The sequence below is a fragment of the Mauremys reevesii genome, linkage group 5, assembly GCF_016161935.1.
Source record: "Mauremys reevesii isolate NIE-2019 linkage group 5, ASM1616193v1, whole genome shotgun sequence".
NCBI classification, from domain to species: Eukaryota; Metazoa; Chordata; order Testudines; family Geoemydidae; genus Mauremys; species Mauremys reevesii.
In genome coordinates, this window is record NC_052627.1 from 133,989,911 (window position 1) to 134,014,312 (window position 24,402).

Here is a 24,402-nt window from a genome sequence, read left to right on the forward strand (position 1 = left end):
GGCCTTGAGACTCCCATTAACCCCTTTGGCTAGACTTAAGCTATTTCTCTATTTCCTCTGCCAGCTGCTCTGCATGTGCTTGCCAGCCGTGCCTCCCCCCACCCACACACACACACACTTTTTCCCCACTTCCACTGCGGGCGCACTGTGAATGCATTTTTAACCTCAGATCTTCAGTCCACGCCCACGTGAAGAGTTCATTGGTTCTTTGCCTAGTTCTTTTTCGGAGACTCTGCAGGCTCCTTGGGGCAGGGAACCTCTTTCTCTGATGTTTGCACCGCACCTTGCACAGAGGGGCCCTGTTCTTTGATTTGGTGGGAAGAAAAATAATACTAATTAATAATCACCTGATGCATCTAAATTATGACAGCCCTGCTCCCTCTTCCTCCCATCCCCTTTGACTCTCCCCTATTCCACCCCATCAACCCCCAAATACAAACCTGCGGGACTCTGGCCTTGTCCTTAGACTGTAATGGACTGAGACCATCTCTTTCGCCTGTGTTTGTACAGCACCTCACACCACTGGGTCCCGGTCCATTACTGGGGCTCGTAGGCACTACCGTAATACACCTGCCTAATAGCAATTAAATGTACAGCGCCTAGCAGTGCACCAGGACCCCATTACTGGGGCTCGTAGGCACTATCGTAATACACCTGCCTAATAGCAATTAAAATATACAGCGCCTAGCAGTGCACCAGGACCCCATTACTGGGGCTCGTAGGCACTACCGTAATACACCTGCCTAATAGCAATTAAATGTACAGCGCCTAGCAGTGCACCAGGACCCCATTACTGGGGCTCCTAGGTGGTGTTGCAGAGTAAATGATAAATAACACCACTAATAATCTTGGCGCGTGTGGCAAGCCCTCATTGCTCACCATGGCCCTGGTTCTGCAAATGCACATCTAAGGAGTCCCATTAAGTCCAGGGGGGTTGCTCACCTGTGTAGCATCACTCCAATGCATCCAATCTAGCTCGAGTCTGAGCTGCAGGCTTCTCTCCAGAGTCCCTCAGATGTTCTAGCGTGACGACTCCAGCAAAGTGTTTATTCGGAGGGGACCAAAAAACAGTTTTGCCAAAGGGGGTGCAAGTGTCTTTACATGCTGTGTTTCTGCTGGTGCATTTCCTATTACAAAAAGCTCCTGTCACGGGCGAGTTTTTCCAGGATTCTGCAGTGCGGCGTGTGGGTGGCAGGTGTGTATTTTACAGTGATCTACGCACACAGCGGTAATTGTGTTGGATACTGAGATGAAGCTGGTCTGTTTCTGGGCTTTGGGATTTTATTGTAAATTTCCGTTCAGACGCCAAGGCTGATTCCCAGTCTCCCTCCCGGGGGACGTCCACTGGAGCACGTCCATGAGGCCACGAGGCGCAGTCGTGGCGGGAAGCTATTAGCGGCGTGACGCAATGATGTGCCGCTGCTTGGGTTGCAGCGTGCATCACAATACACTTGTGTGGGGCTGCGTGACGAGCTGCACGTCGGGGCAGGGAGCACTTTGCTGCTAGCAGAGAGAGAGAGAGAGAGAGAGCTGCCCTCCGCGATTGGAGGCTTTTTCCTGGCTGATGTCCTGGTGCAGGCGTCGCTGTGTGGCCGCTCAACACTGAGTCACCAAACCCTGTAACGGTCCATGATCGTAGCACGTAGGAGCTAGGCACCGGCCAAGCGCAGAACTAAGAGACAGCTTCTGCCCCAGTACTCGCGTTTTGCCAGGCACACCCCGCCATAAGCCAAACACCCCCACCTGGCATCTGGCTCGGAGAGACCCCGTCAGGCTGGCACCGAGCCTCTGCGCTCCCTTTGCAGCAGGGCTGCTGCTGGGCGTGGACGAGTCGGAGGCTGTCCCACAGCTGCGGCGCAGCTAAAAGGAACAAGCCCCAAAGGGAGGTGAGGTGGATACTAAAGGGCACGGGGAGGCTGGTGGGGCTATGAGAACATATCCCATTGCTCAGCTCCCGTCTGTGCTTAGGTAATTTAAAAGAGATGGGCTCTCCGCCCTCCTTTAATATAAATACCCGGGGTAGTCAGAGCCCCAGCCGTACCGCGGGATAGCGCTGGCGGTACAGCACGGCCAGGCTGGCCCCACTCTGGGGTAGGGAGCATGGCTCTGCCTCCACAGGTGGGGGAAGCAGCTCCCCTAGGAACCGGACCGAGACTGACTCAATTCAGAGTCCACCCACGATTGTTGGGCACTGCTGAGCTAGGCTGGATTTGACCCAGTGACCTAGCCTGGAAACGCCCTGTCGCTTTTCACGGAGCCTCTGACCCGTCCAGCCCTGATGTGCAAACAACGCTGGGGTCTTTTTCCAGTCATAACCCCAAAGCCTGGTCGTGACTCCCCTGGTGGCTGTAGTGTGCCGGGCGCCGTTGCTGCAGGAGATCGCGCTGGGTGGGTGTGGATGCAGGAGGTGACTCCGACTGTAGCATTTTTATAAACTGGCATCTCCAGAGTTCCTCTGCTCCAGCTGCTGTTTTCACCCTCTACCTGATGCCAGAATTTCCTGCCAGGGCTCGTGCAGTGGGCGTCAGAGATGGGCTTGGCTCCCGCAGGGTTGTGACATTAGTGGTGGCACCAGGCTGCCGGAGTAGCTGAGGCCCAGGCGATCCAAGCCCCGACTCTGTTTATTGGCGAGTGAGGGACACCGCTAGTCCGAAGTGCCGGGGGGCAGGATCAGGCCCATAGGGGGCTATTAGGCAGAATCTGTGCACAGCGTTCCCCATTGTCCACCTGCCCCATCTGCCCCATGATTCCTGTTGCTCTGCTATTAAACGGAGCAGGATCCAGGGCTCAGCAGCCAGAGCTGCTTCAGTGGGAAGTAGCAGGTCTCGTTTTCCAAGCCCTCTGTTCCAGCCAAGTGCCTCTGGTTGACAGAAGTGACCTATCTGATGCTGAATGTCCTCCATGTCAGCCCCTCCCAACACAGCCGATCTGGCCAGAGAAGTCTCCTGTCTCCGCCCCCTTCCTGTTGAGCCCCCGCTGCCCACCTCAGGACCCCGGCTCTGCATACCAGTAAGTCCTTTAAGTTACTTTCACCCCGGCCAAGATGACCTTGCCCGAGAAATCCAGTCTGCCAGGAGCTCTGGATCCCACCTCCTGGGTGAGCTCGTGGCTACAACACAGGACAAGGCACCAGGATACCTGCATCTAACTGAGACTTGGTGGGCAAGTAATTTCACCACTTTGTACCTTGGTCTTCCCTTCCCAAAAGCAGGGGTTGTAATAGTCCATCTAAATGCATCAGAAGGAAAATAGCATGATGGCACCTCTTCCCTCAGTGATAAACCCTGCAGAGGGATGGTTAAGGTCACTGGCAGGGCAGAGTTGGCTCCAGGTTAAGATTCTGGGGTTCACATGCACCCTGTGTTCCCTGCCTGTCTGAACCTGGCACAGAAGATAAAGCTGGCCAGTATCTTCCTGGTGCCCCGGGCCCGGCAAGGCGGCCTGTGGGAGGATGAACGGCAGTCGGTGGGATTAGCCCCATTAAGGTGTCAGGTTAAACGGGTGAGCGGAGAGCGAACAGGGATATATTTCAGGAGAGACGCCGCCAGGGCAGCTTGTCCCCACTTAACGCAATCTCTCTTGGGCGCCTCTTGTCATCCCTGGCTGGACGATCGACTGCTGCTGAGCACAGAGGGAGAGGATTCTCACAACACATAGACAATGAGATCGGCCGGTTCGTTTAGACTCAAGCACTGAGCATCTGCGACTCCTGCCAACGCCAGTGGGAGCCCTGACTTCTCTGTACCTTTTAGCCTCAGGCCCAAAGAATCCAGGGAGCTGGGTGACTCCTGCACTGGAGATGTACAGCTTAAATCCCTTGGAAATGTACCTCAGTATACTATCCCCTTCCCTTCCCCTCTCCTCTCCCAGCTGGACCCCAGGGAACTAGAACTGGGCAGGGATGTGGGGCAAAGCTTGAAGGGGATCAGGGTGGGAGGAGCCTGGGTGGGGTGGGATCATGGGCAGGGTTATATGATGAGGTAGGCCAAGGGAAGGGTTGGGGTGGGGTTATGGGTGGAGGGTTGGAGGTGGCGGGGGCTTGGCACCTCTGGAAATCAGACCACTAACCTTTGTGCCTCAGTTTCCTGGTCGTTCAAACAGGGCTGGCGATACTCCCCTGGCTCCCAGAGCTTTGCGAGCTGCCGTGTGGCAGAGGGCGGCGGGATCCGCCAGGGGAAGGGCGGCCTTATTGCGTTTTCACCTCTGCCTCTTGCTGTCTCCCCTGCGCCAGGGAGGTCGTCCAGATAGACCAGTTCCTCAAGGAGACGGCGGCCCGCGAGGCCAACGCCAAGGTGCGGCTGCAGCAGTTCATCGAGGAGCTCCTGGACCGGGCCGACCGGGCAGAGAAGCAGCTCCAGATCATCAGCAGCAGCTGCAGCACCACCCCCAACGGCAGCCTGGGAAGGTGCAGCGTGCCCGGCTCCAAGGGCGCCAGCAGACCGGTATCTCCTCTTAGGGTCGGGCCAATTGTGTCTGTTGCTTGCCATGCCCTATGGGAAGCCACGCTCCTCCCTGGGTGCCTTTGCCAGCCTTATCTCTCCCCCCTGTGCTATTGTGTAGTAAGGGCTGCTTGCATTGCAAGCTAAGCAACATTGAGTGAGATCAATGGTTGGATGGGAGACCACCATGGAAAATGTTGTTCTGGGATGTGGTGGTGGTGGTTCATGGGAGGCCACTGTCCCATCGCTACTTGAGGAGGCTGGTGCAGTGGACTCGTTGACCTCTTGAGGTCCCTTCCATCCTGACGTAGCTACTATTAAAAGCTCCCCTAGTGCTCTTGCTGGAGCAGGGCTGTTAGCCCCAGGCTCCGCCCACAATTTCCAACCTAGGGAACAATCTTCAATAAGAAAAAAAAATGTGGATTTTTTTGGGGGGGGCCAATGTGCTCTTCAATCCCCCTTTCTGTGTAGTGCTCTTGGTGCACAATAGCATGCACAGTCCACCCCAGAAGTGGCCACATTTCAAGGGCAAGTCAAGCCCAGCCTGTAAAGTGCAAGGTGCTGTATAAATGGGAGGTTTTGTTGGTCTCATCCTGCATCTTTGGACTGGGGAGCAGACTCCAAGGTGTGCTGGGAGTTGTGCCGGGGCTGGATCCAACCCTGTTTGCTCATATGGCGCAGCTGGCCAAGGAGCTATTTTGCTGGAGATGCTGCATTGCATCCTGATGATCTACTGATATTGGCGCCATTACATCAGTGTCACCTCTCAGTGCCTGGTATGTCCACGCGCAGTCAGTCAGGTTATCCCCCAGGGGAGGCTTTAGCCAGCTGGCTTTTCTCTAACTGAATGAGTTTCAGTGTCTGGTCTCCTTTTCTTCCTTCCTTTCGCTCCAGAGGGACAGGCACGCCGGCCCCGGGGCAGCTGTCCACAGCTCCTACGCGGAGTCCAATCAGAGATCGTCCTCTAGCACTGGGTAAGCAATCTCCATACGCCTCGGCCTTGCCTTTTGCCCAGCATCCTTTTCCCACGGGGGAGCCTTTCCCAGCATGAAACAGGGCTGGGCCCGGATCAGTGCCTATGTCGTCCATCTATGTGCAACTCCTGGCTCATATCCTCTCCAGCAGGCGGTGGGGCTGGCTGAGTGTGTTTTGCTGGTGGTCCCTAGGGCATGGAAGAAGCCTGTGGTTCCTTTCCAGTGGAATTCTCTGCCGGCGGCTGGCGAATACCCACCCAGAAACTGTCTTCTGCGACAGCCTGAAATTCTGCTTCCTAGCTTCTTTGCATGTGCTGAGCCTTCCCGGGTTCACAGCCAGTCGGAGTAGCATGAAGGACGGCATTGTTTTCCTTTTGCTCTGCCTTTCCTTTTCTTTCAAACTTGGCCCTGGGTGGCTGCGGGTCTGCCCAGTCCATTGGGGGGTGGGAGGGAATGTCACAGCTGGACGTGTCTGTATAACTGATCTCAAGCTGTTTGCCAAGCTGAGTTGTATAAATGCTTTGAAGTCAGAGATCTGAAGGAACCAGGATAGGTGGGTGGGTTGATTCTTCTCCTCTCTCCCTGTGATCTTGTGGGAAGCACCAAGGTGTAAGACTGGGCTGTCAGAAAACTTTACTAGAACAGGACAGGGACGTTTTGACATCCGGCCTCTTTTGCTAGTGTGTTTCCAAGCCGTTACGGTGCATTTGCCCCAGACGTGAGGCTGAAGTTGCATCTGAATCACGGTGGTGTCTCTGAAAGGTTTAATGTAACGGCGTAGCTGGAAGAGCAGACTTTTCCGCCCACGCCCCGGCTGGGGCTGGTCTCTGAGATCTGGGCTTTCAGCCCTATTAAGTGGGTGACCCCAGGTACCAGCAGGAGAGGTGGTTCCCATTGTCTCAGGTGTCGGGAACGAGAGAGAGAGAGAGAGAGAGAGAGAGAACAGGACACTCAGTTCACCGGCTCTCCCTCTAGGACTGACTGTCCGGTCAGATCTTTTTAAATGCAGTGGATTCCGCTCATTACCGCCCCCTCAGTTGCCAGCAGAAAGTTGCTGTTATCCAACGGCCGCCAGTGAGTGAAGGCAGGTTTGCGAGGCTGCAGCCAGGGAAAGAAGTGCTGGGCTGTGCCATCCCTGGCTGCCGCCCTGCCAACCTGCATCCAGGCAGGGCAGCAACGGGGACGGCATCCCAGAAGCCAGGGCTTTCTAGGGGAAGCAAGGGAGTTAGGGACCCCACAGAGCTGTCCGGTCCCCCTCTCTGAGGGTCACAGCTCAGCACGTCCCAGCATTTCCTTCCCTGGGTGCAGCCTCCTGGCAGAGTGCAGGGAGAGATACCATGCAGCTCTGGCACCCAGGCTGCAGCAGCCTCTCTCCCCGCTACTGCCTTGCCCACAGCCTCCCCTCGCAGCCCCTTAACTCCTGTGTGGTCCTGTGCGCAGGCAGGTTTGCAGGGCTGCAGCCCCGGAGGAAGCTCCAGGACATGCTGAGCACCGGCCGCAGGCAAGTAAGGCACATCCCAGCACTTCTTTCACCGGCTGCAGCCTTGCAAGCCTGCCTGCAGTTGGGACCTTTCCTCCACAAAGTGCTGCTAGTAAGTGTATGCCGATATCCGAATCCCATTAACTTTAAAGTCACTGGGATGGGATGTTGCTGTTAACCGGGAGTTGTCCATATCCGGGTTGCTATTAAGCAGAACCTACTGTACATTCAAATAGCTGGCGGTGCAGCTTTTTGCCCTATGGCGGTAGATTCATCGCTAACATAACTCTCTTGATTTAGTGGCGTTACCCCAGAGATGGGGTTGGCCCACTAGCTCTTTACGTTTGGCCATTGTAAGCATGGGAGCGTTAAGGGGAGTTTAGCCCTTTATCCTAGACTCCGCCTCCTAGGTATCCCCCTCACATTCCCTGGAGCTACCGTATGGACTGGCCAGGTGCCCGCTTTCTCCTCGTTGCCTGTCCTGCAAATGGCTGATTTCTGGGAAGTGCCGCCTAGCCCCCATCCCCGCCCTCCCTGGGTCTGTCTGCACTGTGACCGCAGGGCGTGACAGCCCTTTGTGTAGATGGAGCCCAGCTAGCCCAGCTACTGGCCGCAGCCTTCAGCACGGGTGAGTCCCACCAGTAACTACCCAGGGTTCCAGGTGGCCCATGCTGAAGTGCAGGTTGCCACGGCTTCCCTGCTCCAGGCTAGGGAGATGAAAGCTGAGCCGCATTCACGCCCTGTGATCACAGTGTAGACGAGGCAGGGGCAGGGGACTAGAGGAACCAATGCAGCACAACCTCTGTTTTAATGAAGTTCCAGTTAAACCAGGTTCCTGCCTCCCAGGCTTCTGTACAGCTAATCGGCTGGCCTCCTTGCCACCTGCTGCAAAGGGCCGGCTGCCTCGTAGGCCTGGGGGGCCCCCCAGTGCCAGGTGGGGGAATGTCGGGCGGCTTTAGGCAAACTAGAAACTCAGGGAAGTTGCAGTCTGGGACCATCTGACGGGCCACTGCTAGCCCTGCCTGCTCCAGATGAGCTATGCCCTAGCCACGTCTTCGCCATCGAGATACAGAGACCCCTCCATGTGCCTGAAATAAACAGGGGGCTCTTCTGTAAGCAGGGCTTTTGGGTGTGGGCTGTGCGGCCCCCCCACCATCCCTGGAGCTCTGGATCCAGTTCCCTGCCGCCCCCCTCATGGCTGCATATCCCCACAGGGCCTCCAGCCGGGTGAAGGCCGTCTCCCAGAGCTCGGGCTGCTATGAGAGCGATGGCGCCGAGCTGTACCAGCCGGAGGAGAACACCGACGGGCACCACTACCACGGCGGGCAGAGCCGGGGCGTGGATGGCGGCTTCGAGCGGCCCGCGGCGGCCCGCAGCTCGGGGCTCCGGAGGCAGGCCATCCAGAACTGGCACCGCAGGCCGTACCGCAACAGCACCGAGGGGGAGGAGGGGGACATCTCGGATGTGGGCTCCAGGACGACCGAGTCGGAGGCCGAGGTGTGGGAACAGGACCCCCGCATCCCACCGGAGGCGAACCTGGCGAGGCCCCTCAATAGCTGCAGGCTCATGGGTGAGTCTCCATCCCGGTGGTGAGGGGAACCCCATTGCCTGGACATAGGGGCAACCCTGACCCACAGTTGGCTGGGAAACCCCCGCAGTGGTGGTGACAGTTCAGTAGGTGGCGCTCTTCCCGCTGAGCCCTGCACCTCCAGCCTGGTGAAGGATGGGGAGGCACTGGCGCCTGGGGGAGATGGAAAACCGAGCTCCGAAGTCATGCACATTAAGCTACTCAATAGACGGTGTCTGCTCTTGTAACAGACCTGGGCAGCTCAGTGAAAACCTCTGCTCGACGTGCCGCTGCAGCCAAAAATCACAACCAAGACCATGGGATGAAGCAGGAGTGGGGTGGAGAGTAACATGGAAAATATTCTAATGCCTTTCTCCAAATCAATGGGGTGGCCTCATCTGGAGACTGGGTTCAGGGCTGGGCACCCCATCTCACACCAGATAGTGCACAGTTGGAGGGGGTCAGAGAAGGGTGCCCAGAATGATTATCCCACATCTGCTACGTTGGGTTCTTATGCCTTCCTCTAAGGCAGCTGGAGCTGATGATCTAGATGGACCCTGGGCTGGATCCAGGCCAGCAATCATAGAATATCAGGGTTGGAAGGGACCTCAGGAGGTCATCTAGTCCAACCTCCTGCTCAAAGCAGGACAAATTCCCAGATTTTTTGCTCCGGTTCCCCAAATGGCCCCCTCAAGGATTGAACTCACAACCCTGGGTTTAGCAAGCCAATGCTCAAACCACTGAGCTATTCCTCCCCCCATGGTATTGGTCTCTTTGACCTTCGGCAAGTCACTGCACCACTCTGTGCCTCAGTTTCCCCCTTGTTCAAGTGGCGATAACGATACAGACCAAACTCCTGGGACATTTGTTGTTGTTTATAAAATGTTCCGGGATCCCTGGAGGGAAGGTGCTAGAAGAGGGTGAAGGGTTATTGTTTTGAACGCACGCTGAGGCACAGGGAGCTGTTAAACGCCTGGGAAAACTATATCCACAAACGCCACCCCTACCCCCCAGCCGCTCTCCTGTATTGTCCCCCCCTCCCTGCACAATGCCCCCGCTGATAGTGTTTGTCACACAGCCAGGTCTGAGGGGGGCGGCGGGAAGGTCGTCCGGCCCGAGAGAGGCAGCCCGTCCCGCTCCAACGAGGTGATCAGCCCAGAGATTCTCAAGATGCGAGCTGCTCTCTTCTGCATCTTCACCTACCTCGACACCAAGACCCTGCTGAAGGCTGCCGAGGTTTGCAAGGACTGGAAATTCGTGGCGCGCCACCCTGCCGTGTGGACCCGGGTGCTGCTGGAGAACGCCAGGGTGTCGTCGAAGGTAAAGGGCCGGCCAGCCGTGGGGCTCCAGCCAGGCCCCCCAGGGAACGCCCTGGGGCAGAGCCGGGCCCATGGAAACATCAAAGACGGCAGCAGTGTGGGGCCCATTTCTATGGGGCTGTTGCAGCCCCACCCTTCGTTTCTGAGCCCCGGTTTTCAGTCGAAATTGGGCTGGATATTTTTTGATACATGAAAACCGGGTTTTTCCAGTAGCTGAAACGTTTTCATTTACCAAAAAAACCCCTTCGGTTGGTGTGTGCACAGCGATGTAGATGTACATGTGTGTTTGTGCGTGTTGTCCTCTGGGCCGGTCTGTGATGGCAGCTGTGTGTGTGTGTTTGTGCGTGTTGTTTGGGGCTGCTGTCTCCGAGGTCTTCGGTGACAGCTGAGAGCATGCGCACCTCTCCCTCTATGGATACGGCCACGCTGCAAAGAAAACCCCACGGCACTGAGTCTCCGAGCCTGGGGCTGCAGTGTAGATATTCCGGCTCGGACTGAATCTCCCCCTTCGCCGGGTTTCAGAGCCCAGGTTCCGGCCCGACCGGGAATGTCTACTCTGCTATTTTTAGCCTTGCAACTGGAGCGCTGGGACTTGGTGCCACGGAGGGACCGGGGGTTTGTTTGCAGTGTAGACACACCCTGTGCATGAGCGCGTGTGTGCGAGTGGTGCTCTGGCCCCACCATCCCCACCCAAGGGCAGGGGGAGAGTCCGGCGCTGTCTCTCCTGGTTGCGGATTCTCCTGTCCTGGCGCGTGTCTCCTTCTCACTGGGCAGGGGTCTGGCTTTCCCCTGCAGTTCCTGGGCATGCTGTCGCAATGGTGCACCCAGACGCACTCCCTCACGCTGCAGAACCTCAAGCCACGGCTGAGAGGGAAGAAGGAGAGCAAGGAGGAGTATATGAAAAGCACCCGGTGAGCCCCCACGAGACACTCCCCTTTCCACCTCCATAGCCAATCCATCTGTATCCATAAGAAGCTCATTTGCCAACACGGGCAGCGTCGCTGACCTTTTAATACCCGGGTCTCTGTTGTCCCATAGTGACATCACTGCTGCAGTAGCTCTGGCTTGTCCATTTAATGCTCCACTGGGAGAACATTAACAGCTTCCAAGCTACAAGGGCTCCTGCCCTGAAGAGACACCCGGTTATCAGTGCTTTGGTTCCTGTCCCTGGGATTGCTTAGTGCTGATGCATCTCAGCCTCTTCCATACCAGAGCCCCCGTTCCCATCCCAGTACCTCTGCGGGATCCCCTCTCATCGACTGGTACAGAACAGGCAGGGTGGCCCCTACCCGCAGTTGAGAACCCCTCCTTTAGTGCTTTGTTCGCTATCAGAAATGCAGTCCCTACTCATCCAAAATACTAGGGTCCCCCCACTGTTAATACTCCATTGCCGGCAGGACTGAAACTCCTGCTGGCAGGAGCTGGGGATGTTTGCTGTGGTATTTGTCTGAACAAAGCTGGGCTTGAAGGGCACAGAGCTGGCCGGGGACGGGCTGGGATGGTGGAGGCAGGACTGGGGGACAGGTTTGATGGAGGGTCAGTAAAGGCCAGCCTTAGATCCATGTAGCAGAGGTCAATGAGACCTTGGCGGTGTTTGTCTCCAGCCGGGGTGAGGGTGCTAGTGACCTGCCTCCAGGACGTCTTGGGATGGGAGAAGAGGAGCGGGAAAGGTGAGGATGGAGGAGAAACAGCCTGCAATGAGGCAGGGGAAGGAAGAAGGAGCAAATCCGTCACCCAAACTAATCCAGGGTGCTTGAGACCCTTCCTGTGGGGTCTGGATCTGCCCTTGGTATTCCGCGAGTCTGGGTCAGGTGGACAGGGCGAGGGAGGGGGAACACCCGCGTACGGTTGCCTGGCCTGGGCTCCCGCCACCCGAACCAAATGTGACGAGCAAGGCTGAGGAAGAGGAGGTGGCCTTCATTGCAGCATGGCTGCACTGACAGGTGGGAGCGAGCTATGTCATCCAGGCCCGGATCCTCAAAGGTCCTTCGGCAGCTAATTTCCATTGAAATCCCTGGGAGTTCAGCACCCAAATACCTTTGAGGCTCTGGACTCCGGGGCAGGGCTGCTCCTTGTGGCTTTTTCTCAGTCCCGGGTGAAGTGTCCCAAGGAATGGGGCCCCACCTTTCCTCCCAGCAGCTGCCACTGGGCTTTCGGGGCTACGTTTCCCACCTTGCCCTTTGACAGCAGGGGTAGCAGTGAGTGCCGCTGCTGAGCTCTCTCTCCCCCTTCCCCGCTGGTTCCGTCTCCTCAGGGGCTGCCTCGAAGCCGGGCTGGAGTCCTTGCTGAAGGCCACGGGCGGGAACTTGCTCATCCTGCGGATTTCGCACTGCCCCAACATCCTGACAGATCGCTCCCTCTGGCTGGCCAGCTGCTACTGCCGGGCGCTTCAAGCCGTCACCTATCGGTACGTGCACGAGTCCTGGGCCCGCCGGACCTAGCCGTGGGGCCTGCGCTGGAGGGAGGCGGGCTGCCTGCCTGCCACTCAGAGCATCTCGCTGAGCTCTGCGTGGGAAGAGCCGTGGCTTGGGACTTGGCGGCTTAGTCCTCAGGCTCCTGCTTGGTGTCTGTCCTGCTGCTCTTATGCAGAAGGGGGTTGAGGTAGCCAGGAGCTGGGAGAGGCTGAGCCTGCCCAGACCACGTGGAATCCAATCGGTGTCTCTGAGGCTTCCAGAATCCCCAGCACTAGGCCCAGTCTGTGGGACCGTCTCCTGGGGGACTGGGTCAGACTGGGCCTCCTGCCCTGATACACAGACCCAGCCCTAGACATCTGGGGATGCAAACTTCCCTACCCCGTGCTGGTCAGTGGCAGGACGCTCCAGTGCCCCGGATTAGCTGGCACTCGCCCCCTTTGCAGCATTGTCCCTGACTGGAGAGAGCCCTGGGAGGGTGGACACGGTGTCACCCAGGCCTGCTTGCTGTGGCACTCTGTTCCCCCTCTAGTGGCATCTAGACTATCTAGAGATTCATAGAATCACAGAATATCAGCGCTGGAAGGGACCTCAGGAGGTATCTAGTCCAACCCCCTGCTCAAAGCAGGACCAAATCCAACTAAATCATCCCAGTTGGGGCTTTGTCAAGCCGGGCCTTAAAAACCTCTAAGGAAGGAGATTCCACCACCTCCCTAGGGAACCCATTCCAGTGCTTCACCACCCTCCTAGTGAAATAGTGTTTCCTAATATCCAACCTAAACCTCCCCCACTGCAACTTGAGACCATTGCTCCTTGTTCTGTCATCTGCCACCACTGAGAACAGCTGAGCTCCATCCTCTTTGGAACCCCCCTTCAGGTAGATGAAAGCAGCTTATCATATCCCCCATCACTTTTCTCTTCTGCAGACTAAACAATCCCAGTTCCCTCAGCCTCTCCTCGTAAGTCATGTGCCCCAGCTCCCTAATCATTTTTGTTGCCCTCTGCTCCAATTTTTCCACATGCTTCTTGTAGTGTGGGGCCTGGGAGGCGGGAGAAGTGACGCAGCTCACCCCTGCCCCGCCTCCTCCCCAAGCACGCTGTCGCTGCTTCACTTTTCTCGCCTCCCACGGTTGCGGCGCCAATCAGCTTAGGTGTCACAAGCCTGGGAGGCGGGAGAAGTGAAGCTGCCGCAGCGTGCTCGGGAAGGAGGCGGGGCAGGGCTGAGCTGGGGCAGGAAGTTCCCCTGCGTGCCGCCCCCCCCTCCCTTACTTGCTGCAGGCAGCCCTCCCCGCGCTCCCCTGCCCCAGCTCCCTCCACTCCCTCCACCTAAATGCCGGTGGCGACCGGGGCAGCCAAAGATCCGGCCGCCACGGTCGCTGCTGAAGAAAAAGCCGCCCCCCAAATCCTAGCACCCTAAGCGACTGCCTAGGTCGCCTAAATGGTTGCACCGGCCCTGGGCGCTAACAGGGTACCTAGCAGGGCCAGCTGCGGCTGGGAGCGCTGGTGGTGTGGATGGGGATCAGCTGTTCTCCATGTCCACCGAAGACAGGACAAGATGCAATGGGCTTAATATGCAGCAAAGAAGATTTAGGTTGGATATCAGGGAAAATCTTCCTGACTGTAAAGGGCGTTCCGGTCTGGAACAGGTTGTGGAATCCCCATCACTGGAGGTTTTTTAAGAACAACCCCCTGCCAGGGATATGGCCTGGGCTTACCTTGTCCTGCCGCAGCGCAGGGGGCTGGACTAGGTGACTTCTCAAGGCCCCTTCCAGCCCGACATCGCCTATGACACGTGTTTACTGAGACCCACGCTTCCTGGGTGCAGGGCGTTCACTGGCAGCATGCAGAGAGCAGAGGAGGGCAGAGGCGCTCCAACTCCTACCAGCGGGTATGGTGAGGTTAGCACCCGCGGCTGCCTGTGGGGTCTGTCTGTGTAGCACCAGTATTTGTTAAGGGCCAGCCCCAGGGGGTCTAGAGGGCTAGAGGAGGAGGATGTAGGTTGTTGGTTTCCCCGGTGCCATAAGATTGCTTAGCGCTTAGCAGACAAATTGATAAAACAACAGCAGGCTCCTGTCCGCTCAACTGGCCCAAACCTCGCCAGGGAAGATCAGGCTGGAAAGGGCAGGGCAAGGCTCTAGCAGCAGGAGATGGAGAAAGGTGGAGCCACCCGCTCCTCGGGCCAGTCTCAGGAAGGAGGGTTCTTACAGCTGCTCTGATACGATGGCACAGAGCCGACACGACGCCCTCCCCCAGACCCCGCGGCTGGGGCAGGGGGTTGCATGGGGATGGGGTGGGGGGAGGAGGCCCAGGGGAGGGACAGGCTGCACTGGGCTGGCAGGACATGGGGCAGCACGCGCAGGGTGGATGGGCCGTCATTGCTGCCCCAGTCACGATCCGAGGGAGAAGCCCCCAGTGCCGTCACCAGCCAGCCCCTCTGCTGCTCTCCCCTCCTGGCACAGCAGCACAAGGCCCAGCACAGCCTGGATTAATGCTGGTTCCTGGCTCTACCCGCCAAGGGCAAGGCTGGAGAAGTGACAAGCTGAGAGGGAGCTTTCTGGGCAAGCTGGCACGGGCCTTCCTCTTTGGCAGCGTCACCAGGGGAGCGGTTGGGAGTGTGGCTCTATTTACCAGACAGGGCACTGCGGGATTGTCCCCGCGTTGGGGCCGCCATGATACACGTCCCTGAAGCAGGTTGGAGTCAGTCCAGGTGATTGCCTTTGAGAGGAGCTATTCATGCTCTTCACAAGCAGGCTGCATTCTTTGCTTCCCACCCCGGCTGGGGGATGGGGCGTGTCAGGGTTCCTTCCCCACTCTAAACTTTAGGGTACAGATGTGGGGACCCGCATGAAAGACCCCCTAAGCTTATTTCTACCAGCTTAGGTTAAAACTTTTCCAAGGCACAAATTCCTTTCTTGCCCTTAGTATTGCTGCCACCACCAAGTGATTTAAACAAACATTTAGGGAGGGCCACTTGGAGCCCTACCTCCCCCAAAATATCCCCCAAACCCCTACACCCCCTTTCCCGGGGAGGCTTGAAAATAATATCCTAACCAATTGGTTACAGAGTGAGCACAGATCAACACCCCCCGCCGCCTGTCGTTAGGACACTGAAAAATAATCAGGTCCTTAAAATAAGTTTATTTAAAAAAAAACATAAAAGAATCACCTCTGTGAAATCAGGGTAGAAGATAACTTTACAGGATAACAAAAAGATTTCAAACACAGAGGATTTCCCCTCTAGGCAAAACTTTAAAGTTACAAAAACAGGGATAAACCTCCCTCTTAGCACAGGGAAAACTCACAAGCAAAACCAAAAGATAATTTAACACAATTCTTTGCTATTACTTACTATTTTTGCAATACTAGGTGCTTAGTCCAGATATGCTTAAGGAGATGTATTTTTCCTGCCCTGGTTCCTTACTGACTCAAAGAACCAAAACAAAGACACAAACAAAAATCGTCCCCCACAGATCTGAAAGTATCTTCTCCCCTTGGTCTTTTTGATCAGGTGCCAACCAGGTTATCTGAGTTTCTTAACCCTTTACAGGTAAAAGAGGAATTAACCCTTTACAGGGTAAAGAGGGATTTGATGCTTCCCTTAGCTGTATGTTTATGACAGGGCGTGTGGGGAGGATCAGTTGGAGGCGAGTTAAGGGTGCTACTAAATTGACCCTACATGGCCCTGATGATCAGGAATCTGCAGCTCTTACTGAAATCAGGGACCATCCCTGGAAAACCAGGGCCTTTGGTGTTACCTTTTTCTGCCCCACCATTCAAAGGAATTGGGTTCGGGGTCCAGTGGCCAGGGCTTGGGGTTGGCTTGTTCCCAAGAAACGAGGAATTAGTTTAAACACCCATTGAACCCACAGAAAAATAAGGGGAGAATTTTAAGAGACAGTCAAAGCGTTCAACTGTCAGTTAATCTCCATTGTAACAAACTTGCTTCTTTCTATCTGCAGTACTTACATGGCCCCATTAACACAGTATCAGACCATGGCACAACCTTTAACGGATTTATCTTCACCCCACCCCTGCAGCGTCAGGTAGTGACGTTCCACACAGAGAATAAGTGATTTGCCCAAGGTCACACAGGAACTCTGTGGCGGAGCCAGGAATCAAACCCAAGTGTTCTGAGCATCAGGCTGACAACCAAACCACAGGCCTGTCCTTCCTTCATCTCCCTGCACTTGGGCAGAATCTTTGAAAGAGAAAAATCCTCGTAACTTGACAATCGCTTGAACGGCATCAGCTCCCCTGTTTGGGGGGCAAAGGAAATTGGTTCTGAGCAGCAGCTCTCGGGCTCTGATGCTGGCATCTGATGCTGTCTCCTTCTTAAGTCAAATGTATACGAAAAGGGAAGAGAGAAAAGGCAGCTTCTTTCTCTGGCTTGCAGTTCAGTTGCTGGCAGGCGAAGTGCACCACAGAGCACACGGTCCTGGACACTGGCTTTGGAATATATCTGGCAGGTTCCTTTCCTTTTGTCTGCCCAGTCTGTAGGGCGCTTTCTTTACCAGGACCTGGCTGCTCAGGGGTCTGCCACGCTGGTCGCAGCAAATTATTGTGAGGTTAGATCTGCCCCGGCTGGCTTAGCTGGGCTCTGATTAGACAGAAGGCAAAGAGAGGACAAAGGCAAAGAGAGGACAAAAAGTAGGAGGAGTAAAATGAGAAAGGAAATTGACACAGGAACCGTGAGTTCCCAGCTCAGGATGTAGCCATAGAGAGGGGTATGTCATCTCGTTCCTTCCTCGTCTGGTCTAGGTGACAGCATCTCTCTGGATCAGGAAAGAGAAGACCCGGCCTGTGGTGGAGATGGCCACGTGTGTTTTGTGGGGTAATCCTCCCTTACCATGCGCTATCTCACTGCAAGCAGAGCCAAAAATCTCTGGGTTTTCAGCCCTCTAGACTCACCCCTAGACCATGCTGCCTCTCGGTCACAAGACACAAACTGCTATGGCTAGGAGCGAAAGGCTGTTTCACCCATAACCGATCCCTGATCTATCTAGTCTCCCCATTGCCCTCGAGTACCGTTATAATCTCTGTGTATTATGGTAGCATCTAGAGGGCCCCACTGAAATGGGTGCCCCATTGTGCTCGGCGCTGCACATACATGTTGCAAGCGGCGGCTCTCGCTTCTAAGAGCTTACAAGTATTTCCAGCGTTAAAATGCAGCTGTCAAGGGAGATATGTTACATCCAACCCGCTGGGATGGCAGCGCTGGCTGCATTCCCCCCGGATCCTCTTCCAGTACCACTCCCATTGTGCAAAACGCGTTAGACCCTGATTCAGAGCCCGGCCCCGCAGATGCATGAGAGTGGGATGCGAGATGACGGTCTGTCGTTTAACTTATCTGCTGCTGCGTCCTTCCTCACTTTTACTGGCTCCAGCAGCCTCAGATATTCATGTGCACTCGGCACTTGGCAGCTTGTTCACCTGTCACCATGACTCATATGTTTTAATTAAGGACGAGCCGAACTCGTAAGGGAATCTTGGCAGGCGGCTTTGTGGGAGACGTACGAGCGCTCAAGATAACACCATTGGCTTATTTTTAGGTTCGCTTGAAGTTTAGAACTGGGTCATTTAAAATTAGGATGGGCTCGATCCTCAGGGGCTCCCATTGCTCTGTGGGACTGGGTGGCACAGGGGGTTGGTAACACCATGGGAGGCTGCTGGTTTGAATTTGGTCTGGGTTGCTAGTCCAGCTTCACTCTGGACAGTCCTTTTTCAGAGACGTTTATCCCTTGTCGGATGTAGTTTTGACCAGTATTGGACCAGAGGGCGCCAGTTTGAATAGCACACTGCTCCACCCCCTCCGGCATGACCTCACACACACGCTGCATACGAGGTCGTGCAGGCAGCGGCAGGTCCCCACTGTTCCCGCAAGTGCCAGAATGTCCAGTATTCCAGGAACATGGAAGTGGTCACCCTAGAGTACGCTCTAGAGAGACCCAACCCATTAGGACTAATTAACACCCTTGCTGGCAGGCTCAAAGAGCCAAGGATTGCATGGAGATTTGGGGAATCAGAATTCATAAATTATACATGGGAGATTATGAACTCTCTATACATCTTTACCCACCTGCCAACTTCATTTTGAATGTGGGAGCTAGTTACCTTCTCTGTTGCCTTTTTACCTCCATATTGGACTGAAATGCCAGTGGGCAGTGGTACAGGGCTGACAATGGAGAGTTGTCATGAGCACACAGTAGTTATGCTAAAGAGGATGCCTGAGTGGGGAGACCAGTTTAGGCAAGTTGGTCTGCAGGCTGGGGGTTAGACAGTGGAAATTCCCTATGGGGGACAAAGTGAAGGTGAGGAAAGCAGGAGATTGTAAAAGGAGTCACGGGGGGAGACTGTCTCAGAGAGAGAGACGCAGGCAGTTGGAAAGGAACTGATCTATTCAGGGTCTTCGTCTTTGGCCAATTTCACCAGCTCAAGCTGAGGGGAGTTTCTGAGCAGCCTGATGAGTCAGAGGAACTCTGCCTACCTGGATACAGACAGTCTCCCAAGGGGCAGGTGATCTAGACAGCGGGCACTGCAGGAGGTGTGTTATGTTCTACGTGATCTGGATTCTCTCCATATTTCTCAAGCTTAAGTAAAGAGCAAGAGTATTTTGGGATCTTGTGCCTGCACATTGCATGGCACATGCTCCTTGACTTTGGCGGGAGTTCTGGCTGAGGAGATGTTTAAGCTCGGGTGCGGGGGGGTGGGCGTCTGAGGAGTTGACACTGATTCTAGGGGCTGGGCAAGGGGACAATGAGGTGTTAACTCCAGGAGCGGGTGGTGGAGAGAGGAACTGCACACACAGTGTATGCCTAGGGACCCCAAGCCCGGGGCATTGACTGGACTCTGTTCAGATCCTGGAGGCTTAAAACACACAGATCCAGCAGCTGCAGTGTGGGGAGTGAGTAGCCACGAAGGGACACTTGGCTAGACCTGTGACAGTTCGTACGACTCGGAGGGCGAGACAAACGGGAGTGAGATGCCCACCTCCTATTGGCTCCCAATGAGAGCTGGGCACCCCCATGGGCCTTCAGATATAGTCTCCCCCGCAACCCCACCCTCCAGTTCCCCTCTCGCTCACAAGAGCACTCAGGATTGAAGCACGTTGCTAGGACGGGGAGAGGAAGTTTGCACATGGCTGCCCACGCTGTCCCAGCTCAGTGCCTGGATGTGGGATCTCAGTCTATAAAACACTCAAGCCAGGCTAAATTCCTCTTCTTTCCTTCTGGTGGTGCCACGTGTGCACGGGCCAAATGTAAGGTGGAACTTACTTTGGTCACCCTGATGGTCCCCTCATCTTCTCCCATTAAAAGATAAGAACTTGGTTCCTGCAAATGGCCTGAAGAATAAGAGGTGGTGGTGGTGGTTTGGTTTTTTTTCCCCAGAAAGAATATGGAGCATTAACCCTCTGCTGTTCTCCAGGCCTGGATTTCCAGACACAACCCCCTCCCAGATGCAAGGGCTATGGAGATTAGCTGACACCACATTAGGCAATTCCACCCTTTGGCACCGTAAGATTTCAAAGAACTTCTTGGGCTGCATCTCTGCTGGAGAATATTAAAGCAGGTTCTTTGTCTTGTTCCAGGAGCTGTACAGACCCTGTGGGCCATGAAGTCATCTGGGCATTGGGAGCAGGCTGCAGGGACATCATCTCGCTACAGGTGGCCCCGCTGCACCCTTGGTAAGAGTAACACCGAATCACCCGCTCTGCGGAGGGACAGTCTAGAGCAGCGGTTCTCAAACGTTAGCAACCTGAGGACCCCCCATTTTGATTTAAATTTTTCCATGGACGCCCAAGCCGGCTTCTAATTTTCCCCAGGAGTGCTCAAGCCCCGCTGAACCCCAAGCCCTGCCCCCACCCCACCTTTTCCCATCCCCGCTCCACCCCTGGACTTGGAAGAAGTTGGGTTCCAGATCCAAATGTCATAGCTAGGCCCTCTGGGCTGAACCAAAATCCTGGACCCAAACTCAGAGGACATTGGGATGGGGAGCTCAGCTAGGGAGGCCAGATGGGATGAAGAAAATATTGGGACACATAGGGTGTGGGGGGGGGAGTCCCACCAGCGGAGAAAAAAAAAACGGAGTCACAGAGTCCCGCCGGTGGGGGGGAGCGGAGTCCCGCCAGCACAGCAAAAAAAAAGGCGCGGAGTCCCGCCAGCAGAGGGGGAAAAAGAAGGAAAAAAAAACTGGAGTCCCGCTGGCAGAACAAAACAAAACAAAAAAACCCAGGAGTGCAAAATATCGGGACAAATTGCGTCCCGACCAAACATCGATCGGGACGCGAGACAAATGCCTAAAAATCAGGACACTCCCGATTTTATCGGGATGTCTGGTCACCCTAAGCTCAGCCCCGTCTCTAGATATAAAGGCTAAAAAGTCTTGGGCACCTGCAGCTGCATCTAACGCTGATGCAAACGTTGCAAAGGATCCTGATGCATCCGAGATGAAAGGCCTGGCAATCCTGAACATCAAACCGCTGCCAGAGCTCTTTGCTGCTTATGTAATAGCAGCCCCGAAGGGCTTGTGTGTTTACAGAAGGGTGTTGAGTCTCGCTGTTTAATAGATGACTGTAATTTCTCTCACTTTTAAAGCCTGTGATCTTCCGGCATTAAGATTCTGGAGGTCTCCCCACTCTACAAAGTACAGAACAAATCTCTAAGTGCTAATAGGTGCATGACTTAGATAACAGCACAGTTCAGGGGAGGTAGAAATCAGGTCAGGCTATTCACCTCCTCTCTTCCGTACAGTTGAGAATCTTCCCTTTCTTTTGCCCTAGTAGTTGTTAGGCAATACCATTACGTACCCTAATGTTACCGAAATATTGGGTTTGCCTAGCTGAGAGCCAATGACAGCCAGACAGGGATAAGGAAAGGTTGCTTTATTTTGCAGAAGAAAGGAGAGCCCTGGCACCTTGGTACAAAAGACTTTGTTTTATACAAATTTTACAGATTTTTTTATACACATTTAGGCAAAGACCCCTGCCATGTTAATACTTGATTGGTGGTTGCCAGACCCCATACTTTTGCTATTTGGTTAGTGAAAACCAGTTTGGAGCTAGCTTTTTTTTTTTTGCTTTAAGGCAGACAATACCTAAAAGGCTAAACCTCTCAAAAAACTAAAAATCCTGTTCCAACGAAATAAATCCTAAAACTTTTATAACTATAAATTTCCGGGCAATATTACAATGGCTACTTCCTTTAAGTTTGCCCTTTATACATGCCAACCCCCACCCAGCAGCCGAGTCCTTGCAGCGACTGGCCACATTGGGGCACCTATCTAATTGCTGGCTGTGTCACCAAACCCGTTCTGAAAAAATAGGGTAATGGGCTGTACCTGCTAATCTCTCTAAAGTACTCTCCTTACAGGTAGTACAAAAAACTAAATGGGTGTGGGTGGGGAAATATCAGTACAATAAGTATGGGAGGGTGTCTAAAGTTTGCCATTATTACTGGGCGGCTAAGGGGGTCCCTCTTTTTAATATCCTTAAAATTGGGTATAACTTGCCCCTTTGCTAAAAAAAATGCTAAAGGAACTTAAACTATAATTCCCTCTGCTCTCTGTTTAATTCTCAGTTTAAGTGTCACAAAAAAGCATGTGAGTTGGCAGCAGGTCAGTCGCTAAACATATATACTGACTCAAAATATGCCTTGGGTGTTTGCTATGCCACAGGCCAACTGTGGGCAAAACGCGGGTTTATTACCTCCAGTGGCACTAAGGTAGCACATGGGCCCTTAATCCTAAACTTATTAAAAGCCAAACCTTTGCCATCTAAGGTTGCCATCATCCATGTTCGGGCCCATCCAAAAAAAACCCGATCCCACCGTCTGTGGGAACCGGCTGGCTAATACAGCTTCAAAAGCAGCTTCCCTCCAGCCTTATGTTGCCAACCAAATGGTACTCACGTCCTCTCCCCCACCAGCTCCAGTCCTGGTCCCTTTTACCCCTAAGCCATTAAAAGTTAAGCATTAAAAAAGCATGGGGGCCACCAAAACGCCAAGGGGAAAGTGGCAACTACCAAATAAAAGAAGGGCCTTCCCCCAAGCTGCTCTGCGGCCTGCCCTACTTAAACTACACCAAAAAACACACGGTAAAGCAAAGGCCATGGCAGCTACAGTAAATAAACTTTGGTATGCCCCTAAAGTATTCCAAAAAGCTAAACAAGTCCTTGCCACCTGTAACATCTGTGCAAAATTCAATCCACGGGGGGAACCTAAAGGCCCCCCCGAAGCCAGGTTATGGGCATTCACACCCTTTAAACAACTCCAAATTAACTACTCAAAAATGCCTAAGTGCCAAGGCTACAAGTACCTTCTTGTAATCGTGTGCCAACTGACTGGTTAAATCAAAGCATTCCCAGCTAAACAAGCACCCGCCTTAAAAGTATGGAGTTCAGTGTCCGAGCTAGGAGCATCCCGTCTGGGGTCGCCAGAAACTGTTACCGAAATATTGGGTTTGCCTAGCTGAGAGCCAATGACAGCCAGACAGGGATAAGGAAAGGTTGCTTTATTTTGCAGAAGAAAGGAGAGCCTGCACCTTGGTACAAAAGACTTTGTTTTATACAAATTTTACAGATTTTTTATACACATTTAGACAAAGAGCCCTGCCGTGTTAACACTTGCTTGGTGGTTGCCAGACCCTGTACTTTTGCTATTTGGTTAGTGAAAACCGGTTTGGAGCTAGCTTTTTTTTGCTTTAAGGCAAAGGAAAAAAAACAGTTTAAAAGTTTAGGTTACCGTGTACGTAAGGCTTTTGCTTTTTTTTAGTGGCTGCCTGCTAGTAAAAATAAGCGGGGGAATCGCCAGTAACTTTTACACTAATGCTACCTGACTTATGGCACACCCAGGTCAAGACGTGTGGAAATGACTTTTTTCAGTGGTTGGGTAGGTGGACAAGAACTTTAGAAATGGGCCACTGAAGTACCCAGTACCTCTGCTGGAAGGAACACCAGGCCCTGTGAGCATGCATTGCCTTCTAGTGTGACAAACACACACAGGGTATAAGACCTATTGCTACAGGCTATGACTAGTGTTACTTCCTTAGCTCTAATGGTAGAAGCCTGCATTTTGAAGCAGAAGGCCATGAGTTCTCTTCCCGATGCTGGAGGACTGCGTTTCAGTGACATTACAGTAACTGGAATAATTTCTCATTTTTTCCCCCTTCCTCTGCAGCCAGCAGCCGACACGTTTCAGCAACCGCTGCCTTCAGATGATCGGCCGATGCTGGCCGCATTTAAGAGCACTGGGCGTCGGCGGCGCTGGCTGCGGAATCCAGGGACTGGCTTCTTTAGGTAAATGCAAATCGACGCTCTCTTGCTGCGAAGCAGAGGTAGAACGTGATACGGGCACAGGATGTGGCCCCGTGCTGGGAAAGTTGATATGTATGTCGTGTGATGTGTCCGTATTGGGGGAGTTCTCTGATATTCCCCTGGGCACCACAAAATTTCCACTCGCTGCATTCAGCTCGGGGGCGGGGCAAGTCTCAGACATTTCATAGTGTGGACTATGTCTTAAGAGAGTGATACATAGGCCCCGCCTCCTCGCCACACAGGTCCCGCCTCCTGTCCCCATTTGCCAGCACACAGGCCCCGCCTCCCTTCCCATCATATCCTTCATGTTCCCAACCACAAAATGTTCAGGCAGCTTCAGGCCAGACCCCGCACCCCACCCCCAGGCTGCTTCTCCCCGATAAGCGCTGCCACTCCCAGGAGCACTGTCCGAGCCGACCCTGTATTCCTCGTCCCGCCAGCTCGGAATTGCATGCGGCTGCAGGTGCTGGAACTCGACCACGTGACGGAAATTAACCAGGAGGTGGCGGCGGAGGTGTGTCGGGAGGGCCTGAAAGGCCTGGAGATGCTGGTGCTGACCTCGACGCCTGTCACCCCCAAAGCCCTGCTGCACTTCAACAGTGAGTAGCGACTGCCGGCTCCGCAGAGCCTCGCTTTAACGCCCAGCCGCAGCCCCGCTGCAGGACTGTCGTCGGAGCAGCTAACGGGCAAAACAACCCATCCTGTTTAAATAGTCACTGGAGAGTTGCAGCCCCGTGCTGGTGTCCTAGGCTACGGGCCAGATTCTGCTTCCGTTTACACCGGTAGAAATCTGGAGTCATTCTACTAATTTGTTTGTGGAGTTACACCAGATTTACCCTGTTGTAATGGAGGTCACAATCTGGTCCTCAGCACATGCATGAGGACCGGAGATCTTCACTGCTGCAGA

At 54.3% G+C, this 24,402-nt stretch overlaps 1 protein-coding gene across 1 annotated transcript in view; it reads left to right on the forward strand.

The window, feature by feature from the left end:
- The window catches only part of FBXO41 (F-box protein 41), a 31,029-nt gene that overhangs the window by 4,057 nt on the left and 2,570 nt on the right, over positions 1–24,402 (forward strand). Inside the window, exons 2-10 of the mRNA XM_039541631.1 lie at positions 4,232–4,442; positions 5,334–5,413; positions 8,108–8,463; positions 9,539–9,780; positions 10,575–10,690; positions 12,034–12,186; positions 19,776–19,871; positions 23,359–23,477; positions 23,936–24,094. Of these exons, the coding sequence (XP_039397565.1) occupies positions 4,232–4,442; positions 5,334–5,413; positions 8,108–8,463; positions 9,539–9,780; positions 10,575–10,690; positions 12,034–12,186; positions 19,776–19,871; positions 23,359–23,477; positions 23,936–24,094 (1,532 nt within the window). The remainder of the gene's footprint in view (positions 1–4,231; positions 4,443–5,333; positions 5,414–8,107; positions 8,464–9,538; positions 9,781–10,574; positions 10,691–12,033; positions 12,187–19,775; positions 19,872–23,358; positions 23,478–23,935; positions 24,095–24,402) is intronic.